The sequence below is a fragment of the Gadus chalcogrammus genome, chromosome 16, assembly GCF_026213295.1.
Source record: "Gadus chalcogrammus isolate NIFS_2021 chromosome 16, NIFS_Gcha_1.0, whole genome shotgun sequence".
Lineage (NCBI taxonomy): Eukaryota > Metazoa > Chordata > Actinopteri > Gadiformes > Gadidae > Gadus > Gadus chalcogrammus.
In genome coordinates, this window is record NC_079427.1 from 23,313,105 (window position 1) to 23,333,641 (window position 20,537).

At 43.0% G+C, this 20,537-nt stretch overlaps 3 protein-coding genes across 3 annotated transcripts; all 3 read right to left on the bottom strand.

Annotated features, from left to right (window-relative positions):
• Window positions 1-2,284: 2,284 nt before the first annotated feature.
• Window positions 2,285-5,260, bottom strand: LOC130405671 (trace amine-associated receptor 1-like). Its single transcript, XM_056610842.1, has 2 exons — window positions 4,831-5,260; window positions 2,285-2,912 (listed from the first exon to the last, which is right to left on the bottom strand). Exons 1-2 carry the CDS (start codon window positions 5,258-5,260, stop codon window positions 2,347-2,349), a joined length of 996 nt encoding a protein of 331 aa, XP_056466817.1. The 3' UTR covers window positions 2,285-2,346.
• Window positions 5,261-11,846: 6,586 nt separating this feature from the next.
• Window positions 11,847-12,746, bottom strand: LOC130405672 (trace amine-associated receptor 1-like). Its single transcript, XM_056610844.1, has one exon. It carries the CDS (start codon window positions 12,744-12,746, stop codon window positions 11,847-11,849), a length of 900 nt encoding a protein of 299 aa, XP_056466819.1.
• Window positions 12,747-14,258: 1,512 nt separating this feature from the next.
• LOC130406704 (trace amine-associated receptor 1-like) lies at window positions 14,259-18,987 on the bottom strand. Its single transcript, XM_056612384.1, has 3 exons — window positions 18,002-18,987; window positions 17,195-17,260; window positions 14,259-16,402 (listed from the first exon to the last, which is right to left on the bottom strand). The coding sequence occupies exon 3, from the start codon at window positions 16,396-16,398 to the stop codon at window positions 15,415-15,417; it is 984 nt and encodes a 327-aa protein (XP_056468359.1). The 5' UTR covers window positions 16,399-16,402; window positions 17,195-17,260; window positions 18,002-18,987; the 3' UTR covers window positions 14,259-15,414.
• Window positions 18,988-20,537: the final 1,550 nt, after the last annotated feature.

Sequence of the window (20,537 nt, forward strand, 5' to 3'; positions counted from 1 at the left end):
ATGAAAAACAGTAAAAGCCACATTCTGTCACGGTTGCTCTATGATTTGCTCCACAGGCATTGGTTCTTAGACAGGTGCGGGGCGTGGCGAGCGGAGCTGGGCACCGCAACGTGGCACACCTGGACCTCATCAACTAATCACACACTTTCTTAAGCCTGGCGGGGACTTCTCGTCGGCGCCAGATTATTCCGTCTCATTCGGTATTGTGGCTGACGTGTGTACATCGACCTTCGATTCCCTAACCTGATTTTGTGATTCCTAAACGTCGTGTTATCTTTTCGTCAGTTGCCAGTTCCTCGCCAGTGGATTACCCCCGGACCGCAACCTCCGGTGCCTCCGCCAGCTACGCCTACCCGCTCCTGTCTTCGCCTTGCCCGCTGGTTATCTTTTGAGTTCCCCTTTGTTGACAATAAACCGTGGATTGTCCGTACTGTCTCCGTCTCTGCATCCGGGGTCCAAACCAACCTTTTCGCTACCGTAACACATTCGGTATTCGGTTTCGGCTTTCGGCCAACTGTTTCAGTATATTTGGTTTCGGTTTCGGCCAAGAATTTTCATTTCGGTGCATCCCTCCTTACCAATATTGTATGCATTATCTTTATCGACTTGTGTTCCTAATATGCATGTGTCCCCCTATGCGTTAATATACATTGTCATGGACTGTATTATGCGTTGTGTGCGGAAGCACACACGCGCGCCCGCATTCATTCATTCTTTTTAACTCACTCGCGGTAAAATAATGTTTTCTCACAATCAAATACTCATCAATCCTAAAAGTTATGGGCTTGTACACGATGTCTGTGTCAAGAAAATGTGTTCGCTGTACAGTGTTTGCATTGATTTAAAATTACAACTTATTACCGCTGTATCAGCTGTTCTTTCCCAAATATTTTACCAAGAATGTGTGGCTAGGTAGATGAGAGAAGCAAAGTGTATGCGCGAGGTGCACAAGCAACATCATGCATGCGCCCTTAAAATAGCATCTGAGCAACGCGCCGCTGAACCAGATATTTCCCTGTTTTTGGTGCAATTTTTTTCTGAAACTGCAAAATAGCACCAGGGAACGTTTGCGCGAGAACACGCCTTTCGCCGAACCACCCCTTGGGGCACAAGATCATTCCCTAATTTACAGACGCGTGGCGGTGGAGGGAAAAGAACGCTCTGCGCCAGTTGCAAACTAGCGACACATGCGTCAGTGTAGAGAGTCAATTGCGCCGGATGCAAGATAGGGCCCAACATAACAACAATCACTCAGGAAAACGCTCTGAATATTAGCAAGGACAATGTTGAGGGCAAGATGGGTTGACAAAGAAAACAAAACACCCTTTTGGTGCATTATTTTCATTCTTAAACTGTAAAAAGTTTTCTTTTTTATATTTAAACAGGATTTTTATTTGACTTCCCTCAGGGGGAAAATATGCTTTCTGATCTTCAAAGGATTTACTCCAAGAGTTGAGTGTATTATTTAGCTAGTTGGGAACAACTTTCAATTGAGCAATGAGATTTTTCAAGTATTTGAAGACAACCAATATCATGGACTCAAATACATGACAAAGACTTCTCTCTCCTCCCCTTTGTTTTGTTAATATCGGACCTTAATCCTTTGATGTTACTGCCTGTCTGATGTGAAAGTTTCCAAATAAGAATCATGTATGCTCATTTTCACTCTGAATATGCTTTATAAATGCTGCCAGTGATTCTTCCCATAAAACCGAATGCTTTGCCAACGTGAAAAGTCTTCGTCACACAAAAACACAATTTATGTCATATTTGTGAGCATCACAAAAGAAAACTGCATGGATTAAATGTTGTGAGGAAAGAATAATTAAAGGAGATGGGGAAGACAGGGGGGATTTTTTTTTTGCAGAGCATGTGGTACATATTAACACATTTTGCTTCATTTTGTCGACCTATACCGTTTTCAGACTTTGTGATACAGCACACAATGTAAATATACATTATATGGTTCACAGAACCTACATTTTAAATTCTAAATGCCATTTTTGTTAGATAAGAACAACATTCCATTTGTTAACTTACTTTAATGAATGATAGCTGTGAAATGACAATAATCAAACATGTCATGAGCGGCTGAAAGTGCTGGTATGTTTATGTTGACACTGAGTTATCCACTTCCTGTTCCGCTACGTGCAACAGCATAAAAGGATCGTATTGCAATATTCCCTATTCGTATTTTGTGATTCAGAGTTTCATGATTAATATAATAGTCGAATTAAGTTATTATGGGGAAAATAATTAAACTTAATTTGAACTTCCACCCATCAGTTGATAAGTCTTTCTTTTCATGGCCCCAATCTTCTTGGAAGCTCCAACATGAAACCAGTGTCATTCTGCAAACAATTTTGTTCCCGACATGTCAGACCGAAAGATGCGACCAGAAACGATAATTTGAAACGCCTTCCTGAACCAACTGTAGAAGAAGGCGTACACCAATGGGTTGAAGGTGGAATTCAGAAACCCCAGCCACCCGAGTGCGTTGAACAAGGTGGGGGGCACGGAGTAGCCGATGAAGGGGTCGATGATGTTACAGATGAAAAATGGCGTCCAGAAGGACAGAAACACGCCCATGATGATGGCCAGCGTTTTGGTGGCTTTCCTCTGGTGCTTGTCCACCTTGGAGGAGCTGGTGTTCTGTAGGCCTATGGTGCGCACTTGTCTCTGGGCCACCATGTAGATCTTGAGGTAGATGCCCAGCATGATGACCCCGGGGATGTAGAAGGATAGAATGGATGACACGGTACTGGACACCCCGCTCTGAAACACAAAGCATCCTCCTTCACACGCCACATTGTTATAGTAGAACTCCTCTATTCCTAATATATTCAGCTTTAGGAAGATTATCCCAAAGCCGACCACAGCAGAGACACACCATGTGACCAGGATCATGATGACTGCGGTGTGAACCGTTATCTTATGGGGGTAGAGCCAGAGGCGTCGTCAGCCCCTTTTTACTGGGGCACGTGCCCCAGTAAAAGTCTCCAGTGCCCCAGTAAAATTCCATTGATCATTATTAAATTAATCTGCAGCAGCGCCGCTCTCGCTATGGAATCGGCAAGATTCATCAAGTGCATCTCCTGCTGCCTCGGGAGTCTTGCAGTCGAGCCTGCCACTTACCAGCCAATCAAAAAATAAAAGGGGCTACATAAAAGCCAATCAGAAAATAGCACTACTGAATCTGGGTAAGATTTAATGCAACAACCAATGAATAAAAACAGTTATTTCCGGATTCGTCCACGTGACTCTTCTGAATGTTTCGTTGGAAACCGCGGGAGCTGGAAACAGCGCAGAGAAGTCATCTCCTGTTTTAACGTAACAACAAATTCACAACTTGTTTGACACAAACAATGAGAACTTGATTGCTGTTAATGTTGCCCACATAATTAGCACCAGTTTTTCAACACTGAGCGTCTGTAGCCTGAAGTTGTATAGCACACAGACACACACACACACCATGCGTGCACGCACACACGCGGAAATGAATAATGAATGAAAAATTGTCTGTCTTCAAAACTTGAGAGCCCTGTAAAAGTATAGGCATTGGTTTTGTGAAGCTGTCCTGTAAAACTAAACATTTGCCTTCTGAAAAACGATTCAGATGGACATCAGGAAATTCTTTACGGGCAGAGGGAGAGGAGCAGTGAGGAGAGATGAGGACGAGGGAGGTATGATAATTGCCCACATTAACGTCAACATTAATATTTATGCTGGTAATAGCCAACAATTGCTAGTATGATGTGCTGTGATTTGATCAATGGTTTATTTTTGCCTATTCAGTTGTCTATACTGAAAAGGGTAAGCTTCCCTGTTGTTAATTAGGAAAGCCTATGAAATGCATGCAGTGAGTATACTTAGGCCTATGTGTTTGGATGTTTCTGGCTAGTGGCTGCTACACTGATTGAGGGGCAGAGTGCTGGAGGAGAAGTAGGAGGAGAAGGAATAGAAGGAGGAGGAGAAGGAATAGAGGGAGGAGGAGGAGGAGGAGGAGGAGGAGAAGAAGGAAAATCAGGAGGAGAGAGGGGAGAAAGAGCACAGGCTGGGGGGTCCAGGGCCAGGCAGGGGGAGGAGGAGGAGAGAGACAGGCAAGGATCGGATGAGGACATGTTGGGGGCTAGACGCAAAACTATTCTGAATATGGAGGAGGATATCTGTGACCTAGGGGAGATATGTGATGGTCCAAATCAGGTCAAATTGGCCCAATACCCACAGCACTGGTTCGGGTTGAAAAAACGATCGTTCAATTCCAGCTGGTTTGCAAATTTTTCTTGGTTGGAGTACTCTGTGACAAGAGATGCGGGTTTCTGTTTTTCATGCAGAATGTTTGGGAAAAATGTAAAACATGACACCTTTGTTAGCACTGGTTTGACTAATTGAAAGAAAGCTCTTGATCTCTTCAGAGAGCATGAGAAAACACCAGCCCATAAAGCAAGCATGGGGTCATGGCACAGTTTGAAATCAAGTGTCTCCCATGGGAGTGTGGTTGACCAGTTACATTCAGCAAATGAGGCTGAAATCAGAAATAGGCAAGAATACTTGCGGCGCATTGTGGCCACCACACAATTGCTAGCAAAGCAAAACATTCCATTCCGGGGCCATGATGAGGCGGCATCTAGTAGCAATAAGGGGAATTTTCTGGAGTGCTTTGAATATTTAATGCCCCGTTTACACCATCCCGCTAATGGCCGCTAATGGCCGATGGAACACCGATGTGGAAGTCGGGGTGATTCGGGTGACATCGGGCTAAAAATGTATGATCGGGTCAATTTATCGGGGTAGCATTTACACGTAAAAAAAGTATTGGCAGTTGGGGGCCTGTGCCCCAGTAAAACTCTAGGCCTAGCAACGCCCCTGGGTAGAGCAGAGGCTGGCACACGGCATAATAGCGGTCCATGGATATAAAGGACAGGTTCAATATAGAAGCAGTACACAGCAAGATGTCTGAGCTGTTGAAGAGCTTGCATAAAATGTCCCCAAAGTACCAGCAGGTTTCAATGGACTGAATCATGCTAGGGAACATGACCAGAACCCCCAGGAGGAGGTCGGACACGGCCAGGGAGAGGGTCAGGTAGTTCGTAGGCGTGTGGAGTTGCTTGAAGTGAGCGATGGCCACGATCACAAAGAGGTTACCCAGGACTGTGAGGACCACCGCAGACCCAAGGGTCAAGTAGAGGATGGCACGGACAGTGACAGGGTAGACCGTCCTCACACACGAGCCATTCCCGTAGCAGAACTCTGGCTCCATCAGCCTGGGAGCGGGGGGAGGGGGGGGGAAAGGAGAGGGAGGGAGTAAGAAATTGAGCTAAAGGGAGTTGAAGGGAAGGGCGGGGCAGAGACAGGGTTCTAGTAAATTCTAAAAATCTAGAGACAAAACATAGATCAGACATTTGATCCTGATCGTGTGTTATTGAACTGGTATAAAATTCAGATGATGATGATAGCACATTTAATAAATATATTATGAGAGTTACAGTATGTAATTTGTCTTCCATCATAATCAATCAAGGATTTGACAGCTTTGCTAGAGTTTAGAATAGAGCATACATTTAAATTTTGCTAAATGCAGGCATTCATAATTCTTTTATAATTTCCAGCTCATGGCACTTATTAAATGAGTCATTCATGTCTGTGTTTCAATGTTTTCCAGCAAGAACTCTTCATAGCCCAATCCATTCCGTGATGCTATGATTAGTTAACTGTTAGCTCTTAGTTTACACTTTAGCTCTGTTTCGATTCATAAATGTAGAGCCAATGTACACTCATCAAGTATTTTATCAGGAGAAGCTTTCATACACTAGAAATAATACAATGCATTTGTTTTTTCCATTGTTCAGTGAGAAATTATCGATGATGGATAATATCTGGCACATTGTATTGCATTCATCCACGACAGTAATCACTTGAATTGTGAAAATGCTTAAAAAAAATATATATATATATATATATATATATATATATATATATATATATATATATATATATGAATATACTTAATTTGCATTTTTTTTTTCAAAAATATGAAGTTCTTCATAATACAAATATTTTACAAATTGTTCAAATAGTTATGTCTCAAACAAATAAAATCAATGCTTGACCTAAAACCTGTCCTATTTAAGGAATATCACAAAGCAGTTAGTGGAGATAGATCCATATTATTCAATAAAGATTTCCATTAACCTTTTGTATCAAATATAAACTCGTAGATCAATGAGTTTAAAGTGTGATAAAGACTAATGTGGGGATTACCTCAGCTGCAGAGGTAAACTCAGTGGCTACTAGCAGGATGGGCTTTATATATATTGTCATTTCAAGATGACAGGGTCAAAACAGTCAGCCACTGCTCTGACTGGGCCATTTCCCTGGAGTCTGTGGCCAGATGCAACAACAATCTCTAAGGAAAGGGCTCTGAATGGCAACATGGACAATGTTGAGGGCAGGATGTGTTGAGAAAGAGACAGATAATGACCCCACATTTTTGCCTACGATTTTTATTAAAGAAATATGATTTATTTTCTAAATGTGCATGTTTCATCAAACCCTACCACAGAAATTATTTTAGATGAACAGATGCATGAAGTATTGCTTTTGAAAGTTTCCCATAAGAATTGTGTGTACGCATTATCCGAAGATGCTTTGTAAACAAAATTATCGGCCAGAATTAATTGTATTACAATGAAAAAAAGCTAAATAACACACACACACACACACACACAATTTTTATGTGAAATATTCCTAAGCAAGACAGCCCATCCGAAAAAGAATATCATTGATAAAATGTTGTGGGGAGGATTTTTTGAAATAAAGGTTTTGTAAACTTTATACATCCATACTTTGCATGGTCGACAGCATAAACATTTTCAAATTCAGTTGCCCTTTTGGTACTCGATAAAAAATAATGTTAAAGGACTTCCCCAGTCAGAGTCAAAAATACCATCAGGATAAATTTTAAGTATTTTGTGACTTTTTTCAGTATTCCATGACGAAAAAATGAAGTAGTGATTTAAATGATGAATAACCAGAGATAATGGGGATAATTCATTTGAATTTCCAGTAAATCAGTAAATAAGCCTTTCTAGGTTTCTTCATATAACAAAAATCCTTCAAACCAATACATTACCCACAACCTGGCTTATTTTCACCAAGTATTTAGTTAAAGGGATACTTCACCCATTTAGAACCGGCGTTCTATCATTATAAAATCTCTATTGTAATATAAATAAATATCAGTCTAAACCAGTCTCCCCTTGGCCCATTTTTTCTCATCTAATTTTCTCCCGAAATGACGTCAAATTACGCGTTTGACGTCATTTCGGGAGAAACCTCTTGTCCCGCTAGAAGGGCCGAGGACTACAACACACTTGGTAGAAAAAATTTCAACCAATAAGGAATGAGAGGGGGCGGGAGCTCGCGTACTGAGGGGGAATGAGGGGGACGGGAGACCGACAGGTGGGCGGGGCAGCGAGCGCAATGCACTGTGGTAGTTGGAGGATTTCTTACTTTGAGCCAGAGAGACCATGAAAACACTCTTTCTGCCTTTTTTCAGGCTAGGATGAACCGATTTCAATTTTTTTTTCACATTTATAATACATTGAATTATTTCATTCATAAAACCTCCATATTCCCACCGGTGAAGTATCTCCGGTGAAGATAGAAACATATTAGACCATAGTCTTCTTGCTCACAGTCCGAAATGGGAGAGCTTCCTTACAAAAGTACATTAATGGGCAACACAAGACATGATCAGGTTACCTCCACACTTCCGTTATGAGATGGAGCTCCCTGTGGTGCGACGTGGCGGCTCTCGCTCAGTCATAGTTTATTCTGTTTTGTACCCTATGTTATTTTTACTTTTTCCCGGATTCAAAGCGTCCAGATACACATATGATAGCGAAACAATTCTACACATAGGAGAGGCCTGTTATGGGGTGAAATCTGACCAACTTCAGCTTCTTGCATTCCCAGAGCTGCAGCCGAAGGCACAGAGGATACCTGGGACACACAACCCGAAGAGGAAACGTGGCAGGCGGGGAGGTACCGAGCGAAGAATGGGGCGCCTAGCTCGTCGCGGGAAATTAACTTTACCAATCATCCTCCTGAATAACATGCAACCGATGGAAATAAAATGTATGATATCTCTTGTAGGCTAGCCACACAACGACGATCAGAGACTGCTCGATGCTATGTGCAACTGAAACTTGGCTAAACGAATCCACCTCCGGCGAGGCTGTCACACCGCCAGGTTACGCAATCTTCCGGTGCGACCATACCTGTGAATCCGGCAAAACTCACGCCGTGGGGGGGGGGGGGAGGGCGGGTGTTGCTGCCCTGGTCAAGCAGTCGTGGTGTACAGAGACTAATATTGTTGCAAAACTGTGTTCACCTAATCTGGAATACCTGACCATTAAATGCAGACCGTTCTACATACCGAGGGAGCTACAGTGCATCCTACTGACAGTTGTTTACATTCCCCCGTCAGCCAGGGGAAGAGGCACTGTCGGAACTCTATAGTATGATCATTAAATATGAGAATAAATACCCTGATGCTGCTTTTGTGGTGTTAGGAGGGCGGGTGTGATTAAAAGTCATAGTACAGTCCTTAATTATAAACAACTACAACATGACATAAGGGCTCATGAATTGTTTTTATGTTGTAATTGGTTAGGGTTTGGGTTAATTAAAGATATTGGCATGACTTTTTTTGACTGGCAGACTGGTTTTAACCTCCCTTGAATTGTTTTAGCTGAAAATGTACTCATTAAAATTTACTTCTCGATTTCTCATCTTTCGACTATAGGATAGGGTTCTTCAACTAACAAAAATGATTGAAATAGTTTAAAAAGATTTTCTCACACAAATGAAAACAATACATTACACACAACCTGGCTTATTTAAAGGAACGTCACCAAATATTTAGTTAAGATAGACACATATTAATTAATAACCATTTCCATTTATTGTGTGTAGAATTCTTTACTTGAGAGTAAGCAGTTTAAAGACTGATAAAGCCTTATGTGGGGCTTACCTCTCTCAGATGAAGAGGCAAACTCAGTGGCTTCTATCAGGATTTGCTTTATATATATACATCATTTCAAGATGACGCCAGGGTCAAAACGTCAGCCAATGGGACAATGTTGAGGGCAAGATGTGTTGAGATAGAGAGACTTACACCTTTTTGGGGCTCAATTAACTAGATTTTAAATATCTGTTTAAATCAATAGTTATCTTTGTTTTGACCTCGCTCAAGGAATCAACTTGTGTTGGTTCTATGTCAAACTAAATAACAAGACAGTGTTAAAAAGAACATTGCCCATCAGTATAAGATAAGGAGCTTATCATTTAAATGAGGTTTGAATTGAAATGTAGCGAAGAGTAAGACATAAGGCCCTTTCTTGCGTCGTATTTTCATTCTAAATGTTAACGTTTTCATTTTTTAATCCATATAGGCTGCCTAGGCAGATAATATATATTATATGATATAGATATCTATGCATAATATGATATTATTTATAGAGCTCCAGGACTCCCGCCGGAGCACCCGGAGTGTTCTAGAATATTTACAGAACATGGCCAAAGGCTGTGTGCGCCTCTTCATTGCGATACATCCACTGTAAACAGAGCGCATGGTACCGTGGCCACAAGCTGCTCAGGGCCACACCCCCAACCTCCTCCTTGACCCGCCTCTCTCCTCCTCATTTGCCTTAAAGCTACAGACACCGAAACGGCGCATTTGGGGAAAGCTCAATGTGCGACTGGTTGTAATTCTGCAGCCCCGGCTGAATTTCGGGAACGTCTTCAAATACTGTTTATTGGCCCACTAATATCTATATTAAAGCATCCATGAAGTTGCATGCCATGGGACCTTTAACTATATTTCAGTTGTAGTTGTAGTTGTATAATTAAAGATTGTGGCATGATTTTTTTTGCCAAGCCATATCAAAACCGCCTTGTCTTTGCAACCACTGTCTTTACATTTTAATTTTGACAGTTTTATGATTTTTTTTAGCAGGACATCAATTCAAATTTATTTCTTAAAAGAAAATCGAGTTGAGTAGGGTTATTCATACTAAAATAACAAAAATTGTAGAACAATTAAGATGTTGCTACACACAAATAATATCAATACATTGACCACACAACCTATATTTAAGGAACATCACCAAATTTGAAGTTATGATAGATATTATTTAATAAACATTTCCATCACTCTTATGTATCAAATTAACTTGGAGAGCAAGTAGTTTAAAGTTTAATAAATCTTTAAGTGGGGGCTTACCTCTGTCAGGTAGAGAGGAATACTCAGTGGCTACAAGCAGGACGTGCTTTACATAAGTTATCGTTTCTAGATGGCGTCAGGGTCAAAACAGTAGGCCTCTGCTCTGAATGGGCCATTTCCCCAGACAATGTGGCCAGATGCAAACACATCCCTCAGGAAAGGGCTTTAAATGGCAACATCGACAATGTTGAGGGTTGAGCAAGATGTGTTGAGCAAGAGACACATAACGACTACACCATTTGGCGCTGTGTTTTTATTGCTTTGTTAAATTCCTACTTATCCTTCTTTTACCTTGCTCAAAGGAAAACGTTGCCTTGGTTTATTATGTACAATGTCAAGAAAAATAACAAGCCCATCAGTATAAGATTAAGGACTTGTAAACATAGTTTGAATGGAATTGTAGGGAAGTTTAAGATACATTCTGATCTTCCATAGATTTCGTCGCAGATTTGATTTTAATTTATATTATTGCACTTAAGAACAACATTCATATATAGCCATAGACCAATTCAAGTTGATTTAGCTACATCTAAAACAGTTGAAGTACCAGAGAACGGCTCTGCTGTCCTCCCATTGACTCCCATGTTAAAAAGAAGATAATATTTTAATAGTAGAATATCTTAAAAAGTATAAAATATTTTTAAAAATCTGAAAATAAGTGCGCAATTCCAAGCTAACATGAACATTTTTAAATTTGAATGGAGATAGGTCCCAAAGTTTGTAGAGAATAAGAAAGAAAGAAAAAGAAAGAAAGGAAGGAAGCAAGGAAGCAAGGAAGCAAGGAAGCAAGGAACGAACGAACGAACGAACGAACGAACGAACGAACGAACGAACGAACGAACGAACGAACGAACGAACGAACGAACGAACGAACGAACGAACGAACGAACGAACGAACGAACGAACGAACGAACGAACGAACGAACGAACGAACGAACGAACGAACGAACGAACGAACGAACGAACGAACGAACGAACGAACGAACGAACGAACGAACGAACGAACGAACGAAGGAAGGAAGGAAGGAAGGAAGGAAGGAACGAACGAACGAACGAACGAACGAAGGAAGAAACTGATGAAGAACAATAGTTGAGCGCTGCATGCAGCACTCATCTAATTAGTAGCCAACTAACACTTATGAGGGAAAAAAAATAAGAAAAATGATTCACTGGTGGCACGGCTGTTGGTTGGTTTAACACCTCACACTCAATTAAGCATTTGAAAAGAAACAACATGGAACAACAACAAATAAGAGCAAGCGACCAGAAACAATCAAGAAACAACAACAAATAAGAGCAAGACTGCAAAAAAAACAGCAAACATTGCTGGAATAAAAAAAAAGGTAGAGAGAAACTCAATAACACAGCCGGCATGCATAGTACCATACATAATATCAGTAGGTGGTTTTGGGTTTCATGAAATTTAATATATATTTATTTTAATGGGACAAACAATAATCATTTATGAACTAATTTCTTTGAATTTCCACCCATCAGTTGAAAAGCCTTTCTTTTCATCGCCCAACAGCTTCTGGGAAGCCTCAACATGAAACCACTGTCACTCTGCAAACAGTTTTGTCTCTGACATGTCAGACCGAAAGATGCGACCAGAAACCATAATTTGAAACGCCTTCCTAAACCAACTGTAGAAGAAGGCGTACACCAACGGGTTGATGGTGGAATTCAGATACCCCAGCCAGACGAATGTGTCGAACAAGGCGGGCGGTACAGCGTAGCCAATGAAGGGGTCGATGATGTTAAGGATGAAAAATGGCGCCCAGAAGGACAGAAACACGCCCATGATGATGGCCAACGTTTTGGTGGCTTTCCTCTGGTGCTTGTCCACCTTGGAGGAGCTGGTGTTCTCTAGGCCTATGGTGCGCACTTGTCTCTGGGCAACCATGTAGATCTTCAGGTAGATGCCCAGCATGATGACCCCGGGGATGTAAAAGGAAACAATTCCTGATATATTCGTCTTCCGGATGAACATACCAAAGCCGACCAGAGAAGAGACACACCATGTGACCAGGATCATGAAGACTGCTGTGTGAACCGTTATCTTACGGGGGTAGAGCATAGGGTGGCACACAGCATAATAGCGGTCGATGGATATAAAGGACAGGTTTAAGATGGACGCGGTGCACAGCAAGACGGTGGAGCTGTTGTAGAGCTTGCAGAACATCACACCAAAGTACCAGCAGTTCTCGATGGACTCACTCATGCCGGGGAGCATGACCAGAACTCCCAGGAGGAGGTCGGTTACGGCCAGGGAGAGGGTCAGGTAGTTGGTAGGCGTGTGGAGTTGCTTGAAGTGAGCGATGGCCACGATCACAAAGAGGTTCCCCAGAACCGTGAGGACCACCGCAGACCCCAGGACCACATAGAGGGCTGCGCGGACAGTGACAGGGTAGACGGTCCTCGCACACGAGTCATTCCCGTAGCAGAACTCTGGCTCCATCGGCCTTGGATGGGGGGGAGGGGTAGGGAGGTAAGCGAATGTGGGAAAAGCAGTGGAAGGGAAGGGTGTGGGGGGGAGGGGTTATGGCACCCAGATGCAAAGGATCTTAGACAAAAAATACATGACACATACTGTATACGGGATACAATTTAGATGATGATAGCGCTGTGGGGGTGTTAATGGCTGCTTTAAACAGCTGGCCTGGCCTAGTATGATTGGACTCGGGGGCTGGGTGAGGCTGCACACCTGTTGCACATAGAGCAATCAGTGTGCACAGGTTAGACCAGCCATCACCACACACTCGGAAAGAGATCTCATCCATGCAGCACCAGACCATGTGTGTCTTGTCTGGAGGAGCCCAATTAAAGTCACTTAGCTGGAGTGTCGGAGCAACCTAGGTGGCATTTAGCAATTGGCTTTGTTACAAGTGCATTGAATAAAGATATTATGAGAGTTGTGTAATTTCATCTGCCATCATAATCAATAGAGGATTTGACAGAGCTTTGCCAGTATTTACAATATACAATACATTCTTATGTTGCTAAATGCAGGCCTTCAGCAAAGCTTTTTATCACCTTGTTAAATGATCATGTTGATGAGTCACAATGTGGTACAGTACGATCTCTCAATAGCCCTATCCATTCCATGTTGCAATCATTAGTAAACTGTCACTTCCTAGTTTACAGTACAATGTTCAGTCTACAAGTATTATATATTATATTGCATGATAAAACATTTATTACAAAGGATTGTTTAAATGATCATTTAAAGCTTTAGTAGACTATACCATTTGTACTATTACAAATAATACAAAGCATTTGTTTTTGCCATGGTTCAGTGATAAATGACAGCGAAAAATGACAGGAATGATGCACTGTTAATAATATCTGGCACATCGTACTCTATTCAGTCATGACAACATGACAGGCTGTTCACACCCAACATATGTGCTTAATTAATTTGCCAAATATACCTCATGCAGACAGTAAAAAAAGTCATGCCACAATCCTTGTCCGTAAATTACCAGAACATCACATCCTATATAGGGGCTAAGTTAACTATATTTCTGTCGTAGTTGTTTATAATTAAAAGATTGTGGCACAACTTTTTTTGCTAAACCATAGAAAAACTGCCTCGTCTCTGCTTATCCTATCCACTGTCTTTACAGTCCCTGTAATTTAATATTGCCAGTATTATGAATGGTTTTAGCAGGACACCCATTCATATTTACTTCTGAAAAGAAAATCCAATTGAGTAGGGTTATTCATTGCACAAAAATAACTAAAATGGTAGAACAATTTAGATGTTTTCACACACAAATAATGGACTGCATTTATATATAATATTTATATATAATATCAATAATATCAATACATTGTCCACAAAACCTTTAATCTATAAAGAACATCACCAAATTTTAAGTAAATATAGATATTATTTAATAACTCTTTCCAATACTCTTATGTATCAAACTTAACTTGGAGAGCATATAGTTTAAAGTTTGATAAACCCTTAAGTGGGGGCTTACCTCCGTCAGCTAGAGAGGAATACTCAGTGGCTACAAGCAGGATGTGCTTTATATAAGTTATCTTTTCCAGATGGTGTCAGGGTCAAAACAGTCAGCCTCTGCTCTGACTGGGCCATTTCCCTAGACAATGTGGCCAGATGCAATCACAATCTCTGAGAAAAGGCTGTAAATGTCAACGTCGACAATGTTGACGGGAAGATGTGTTGAGAAAGAGACACATAACGCCAACACCATTTTACGCTGTATTTTAATGACTTTATTAAATTCATACTTTTTTCTACCTTGCTCAAGGGAAAATGTTGCCTTGCTACATATGTACAATGTCAAACAAAATAACAAGCTCATCAGTGTAAGATTAAGGACTTCAAATGGAAATGTAGTTTGAATGGAAATGTAGGGAAGAGAAAGACACATCTGATCTTCCATAGATTTATTCCAAGATTTGATTTATATTTTGTCAGTTAACAACATTCACATATAGCCATTGACCAATTCAAGTGTTTGAAGTCAACCATCATTCATGTTTTCCACTTTTCTGAGGTTTCTGCAGTTAAAGAAAGTGGACTCGAGTGAACCATGCTACATTATTGATTTTAAATGAACTATGGATGTCCTGTCCCGATACACAGCATTGATGTCGGGGAGATACTTTCCGAGAATGCTGGAAACAACACAGAAAATATAATCTGTGCCACGTGATAACGCCAATAGTAGCCAATTGGTTGCGTGAGAATGAGAGCTACCATGTGAGAGCTACCTGTGCACCTGTGGTCATGTCAGGTGTGGAAGTATAACATCCTAAAATTCGGAACGCAAATGATTCAGGGTGGGTTTAGCAGGGTTTAACATCAAACACTTAAGTAAGCATTTGTAAAGACACAACAAGACACAACACCAGGAATTTCTGCGAGAGAAACTTGAATAGTATGATTAAAGCATGAATAGTACCTTAAATAATACCAGAATTGGCTGGTTTTGGGTTTAATGAATCGTATTTATTTATTTTAATGATGACTAAATTATGATGACTGATTTAATGGGACAAACATTTGTAATTTATTGGAATTTCAACCCATCAGTTGATAAGCCTTTATTTTCATGGCCCCACATCTTCTTGGAGGCCTCAACATCAAACCACTGTCACTCTGAGAAAAGTTTTGTGTCTGACATGTCCGACCGAAAGATGCGACCAGAAACAATCATTTGAAACGCCTTCCTGAACCAACTGTAGAAGAAGGCGTACACCAATGGGTTGATGGTGGAATTGAGATACCCCAGCCACACGAGAGTGTCGAACAAGGCCGGTGGAACAGAGTAGCCGATGTAGGGGTCAATGATGTAACAGAGGAAAAACGGCGTCCAGAGAGACAGAAACACTCCCATGACGAAGGCCAGCGTTTTGGTGGCTTTTCTCTGGTGTTTGTCCACCTTGGAGGAGCTGGTGTTCTGTAGGCCTGTGATGTGTGCTTGTCTCTGGGCAACCATGTAGATCTTCAGGTAGATGGCCAGCATGATGACCCCGGGGATGTAGAAAGAGATAATGGCAGAGAGTGTGCTGGCCACCCCAGTCGTAAACAAAAAGCACCCTCCCTCACACGCCACTTTGTTATAGTAGAACTCCTCTATTCCCCAAATATTCAGCTTTAGGAAGATCATTCCAAAGCCGACCACAGCAGAGACACACCATGTGACCAGGATCATGACGACTGCCGTGTGAATCGTTATCTTACGGGGGTAGAGCAGAGGCTGGCACACGGCATAATAGCGGTCTATGGATATAAAGGACAGGTTCAAGATGGACGCGGTGGACAGCAACACGTCTGAGCTGATGAATAGCCTGCAGAACATCTCCCCGAAGAACCAACAGCTCTCAACGGAGCGAATCATTCCGGGGAACATGACCATCACCCCCAGGAGGAGGTCGGTTATGGCCAGGGAGAGGGTCAGGTAGTTGGTTGGCGTGTGGAGTTGTTTGAAGTGAGAAATGGCCACGATCACAAAGAGGTTCCCCAGCACTGTGAAGACCACCGCAGACCCCAGGACCAAGTAGAGTGTGACGCGGGCAGCAACAGGGTAGACCGTCCTCACACAAGAGCCATTCCCGTAGCAGAACTCCGGCTCCATCGGCCTGGGAGGAGAGAGAGAGAGAGAGAGAGAGAGAGAGAGAGAGAGAGAGAGAGAGAGAGAGAGAGAGAGAGAGAGAGAGAGAGAGAGAGAGAGAGAGAGAGAGAGAGAGAGAGAGAGAGAGAGAGAGAGAGAGAGAGAGAGAGAGAGAGAGAGAGAGAGAGAGAGAGAGAGAGAGATTAGGTCATGCTAAAAAAAAATGAAGATTTGACAGAGCTTTGAGTTGACACTGGACACTCAATACCTTAAATGCAGGCCTTATGATTGATATGGATCGTTGTATTGCATTCAGTCATGACAACAAGTAATTATAAGCAGATTCACACCCAACATATGTGCTAACGCAAGTTGCGAAATATTCCTCATTCAGAGAACAAAAACGTTATGGCATAAACTGTTAAACAACTACAACTACTACTATGACAAACTTCTTAAAAGCTAAATAACTTGTATTTTTGTTGTTGAATGTTCAACCATAGAATAACTGATTTCTAAATCTATTAAGTCTTGACAGTCCTTGCATGTTTAATATCCAGTAATAACCAATAATATTAAATATATTAGCCGGACATGTTTACAAGTATACTTCTGATAAAAATATGGACGTTTATTCATAATAAATTCATAATTCTTAGTTGAATACATTACGTTGTCACACAAAGTTAATAACAAGACATACCGCCTTTCATATTTTAGGAAGAACCCCAACTATTAATAAATACAAACATGTAATATTTAATAACCATTAACATTACTTTTATGTAACACATATATGTTTCATTTATGTGGGGCTTACCTCAATCAGCTGCAGAGGTAAACTCAGTGGCTACTAGCAGGATGGGCTTTATATAAGTTATCATTCCTAGATGACGACAGGGACAAAACAGTCAGCTACTGTTCTGACTGGTCCATTTCCCTGGACTCTGTGGCCAGATGTAATAACAAATTCTGAGGAAAGAGCTGTGAATGGCAACATGAACAATGTTGACGGCAAGATGTGTTGACAAAGAAAGACATAAGAACCACACCTTTTAGGCGCAGTATTTTCTTTCTATATATTACCATTTTAATTAGTACCTTCTCAGATTCGTGCTTTCTGAGCTCAAAAAGATTAGTTTGAGTTCAGTGTTATTTTGCCAGTTGAAAACAACTTCCATATGTGCAATGAACTTATCCAAGTATTTGAAGACAACCAATGTTTGAAGACAATTAAAATAACTGTTTGTCACTTTAATTTCTTAACTTCTGTTGGTCCATAAACAAACAAAATACTTAGTCAATATCAATGTGTCAATGTGACATTACAACATATTTCAACAATGTCATTAACACAATTTTTTTTAACATTTCCATCTTTCTCTTTTCTTTCAGTGTGCAGAGTGACTTCACTATGGCCGATCTACTGCATGACCAGATCTTAAGCTCTCACAACCGTGGCCTTTCTGTGGGGTGCAAAAGGCTGAATTCTGACGCTCTTTGCTGTCTTGTTGAAGTGTTTGGCTTGTCTTTGTTGGTTGTGAATCAGTTGTTGTGTTGTGTGCTTTATCTCTCGCTCCAGAAGATTGTTTATCATTGGTAGAAAGGTCCTGGTCCTCCTACTCACCACTCTCTTAGATTGCTCTGCATTCAGTCCTTGACTGGGTTGAGGTGATCCAGCACTGCCAGGTAAGGGTCTTAACCTGCTGCTTCAGCTTTCAGCAACAAACTTTTCGCAGTTTTCATGGCATACTCTGCCTTATTGTTGCTTTGTGGATACCCAAGGGATGAGGTTCACCCTATGTCATGTGGATGTAGTGTCTCTTTCTGTTGTTTTATATCCACTAACCTGCATATGTCACACTTTGATATTCTGTCTTTATATGATTGTTCATTCCTTGTCAGTAAACACATTCTCTGGCCCTCCTGAGGAATCCCTCTACCAAAAGGTGAGTGGAGGAGTGAATACGCGGGGTGATCTCACTTCTAAGTTAGTTGGGAATCATAGCTCTCTCCCTTTTAGATGATCCTTTCTTGATCGCTCAACTCCTCCTGGAATGAAAAGTTGTGTCTGACATCCCTTGGTGTGTCGTTCTTTTTTTGAGGCCATCCCTTTTGATTGGTTTTGAGCAGTGTCTGCATTTTTTTGTGTTCTCTTGTAGCAGAACGGATTGTGCAGATTCTCTCCTCTGAGATAGGAAAGTAATTAACCATCTCAATGGTCTCAATCTCAGCTTCTACTGACCCTTTTGTTGTGCTCTCAGGCAAGTATGCTCTACTTTATCGGCAAGCACCATGTCATATCCAGGAACATGCGTCACTTCTATGTCATATCTCTGGAGCCTAAGTAACAACTGTAACGGGTTCCAAATGAGTGAGAGCAGGCAGAGTTGTCGTCCCTCAGCAGGAGATCGTTTTATTGTCTTTAAAGCCAAACAAAAATACTTTAACTATAACAAAGGTTCTCTCAGAGTATCTCTTTGGTCCGTTCTGGATCTCTCTGGTCCGTTTTCTCCTGGATTCCTTTCTCCTCACTACAACACAAAGCAGGCACATAAGTACAAACACTCCCTGATTGGCCTGAGTGCTGACACCTGCTCGCACTCAGGTCCAATCCCCCCAGCCAATCCGGTGCGCTCCCAACCTGCCCATACTCCCCCTGCAGGCCAGACGTTGCACGTCCCCCCACACACCCCCACCGCCCGACACAGGCCGGGGTCACATCCGGCCGCCAACTCACTCCCCCCCCCCAGAGCGGGAGAGGAAGTCGGCCACGGCCATCTGCGCCCCAGGCCTGTTCACGACCCGAAAATTAAAGGGTTGCAACGCGAGGTACCACCGGGTGATCCTCGTGTTGACGTCCCTTATGCGGTGGAGCCACTGGAGGGGGGCGTGGTCGGAGTAGAGGGTGAACGCGCGCCCCAGCAGGTAGTAGCGGAGGGCGCCGACCGCCCACCGGATTGCGAGACACTCCTTCTCCACCGTGCGGTCTGATAATTTTCGGCTCAGGTACAGCACCGGGCGGTCAGCACCTCGGCTGACCCAGCACCTCCACCTGCTGGGTCAGGACCACGCCCAACCCCCTATCCGACGCGTCCGTCTGCAGGGAGAAAGGGATACCAAAGTTAGGAGCACACAGGACCGACTTTCCACAGAGGGCTGTTTTAATAGCCTCAAACGACACCTGACATGGCTCCGACCACTGGACTGTATCTGGGGCCCTCTTACGGGTGAGGTCGGTCAAGGGGCTGGCCAGGTCGGAGAAGTTCGGCACGAACTGCCGATAGTAGCCCGCCAGCCCCAGGAACCGCCTCACCTCCTTTTTGGTCCTGGGCCGAGGGGAGGCGGCGACTGCCGCGGTCTTACCGACTTGCGGCCGGACCTTCCCCCGCCCTAGATGGAACCCCAGATACTGAATCTCCCTCCGCCCGATCACTCACTTCTTCGGGTTGGCCGTGAGCCCCGCCCGTCTCAGCGACTGAAGGACGGCCGCCACCTGCCGCATATGCTGCTCCCACGTTCCACTATAGATGACGACGTCATCAATGTAGGCAGCCGCATACATGGCGTGGGGCCGTAACACCCGGTCCATCAGCCGCTGAAACGTGGCCCCGAACAACCCGAACGGAAGCACCTTAAACTGGTAAAGACCGAGCGGAGTGGAGAAGGCTGTTTTTTCCCGGGCTGCTGGAGACAGCGGAATCTGCCAGTAGCCCTTTGTGCAGTCCAGAGTCGTGTAATAGGTGGCCATGCCAAGCCGGTCCACGAGGTCGTCGATCCGAGGCATTGGGTAGGCGTCGAACTTCGTCACCGCATTCACCCTACGATAGTCTACACAGAACCGGACAGACCCGTCCGGCTTCCCCACCAGCACGACGGGACTGCACCAGTCACTGTGAGACTCCTCGACCACGCCCAACTCCAACATGGTTGCCAATTCGCGCCGCACCACATCTTGTTTGTGGACGGGCAGCCTGTAGGGGCGTGTCCGCAATGTTAAACCGGGTTGCGTCTCGATGTTGTGAGTAATTAGCGGGGTGCGACCGGGCAGGGGCGAAAACACGTTGCCGAACCGGAGTTGCAGACCAGCAACGTCCCGTGCCTGACTCCCTGAGAGACCCTCGCCCTGACCGACAGGGGGGGTGGGGCCTGGGCTATGGACG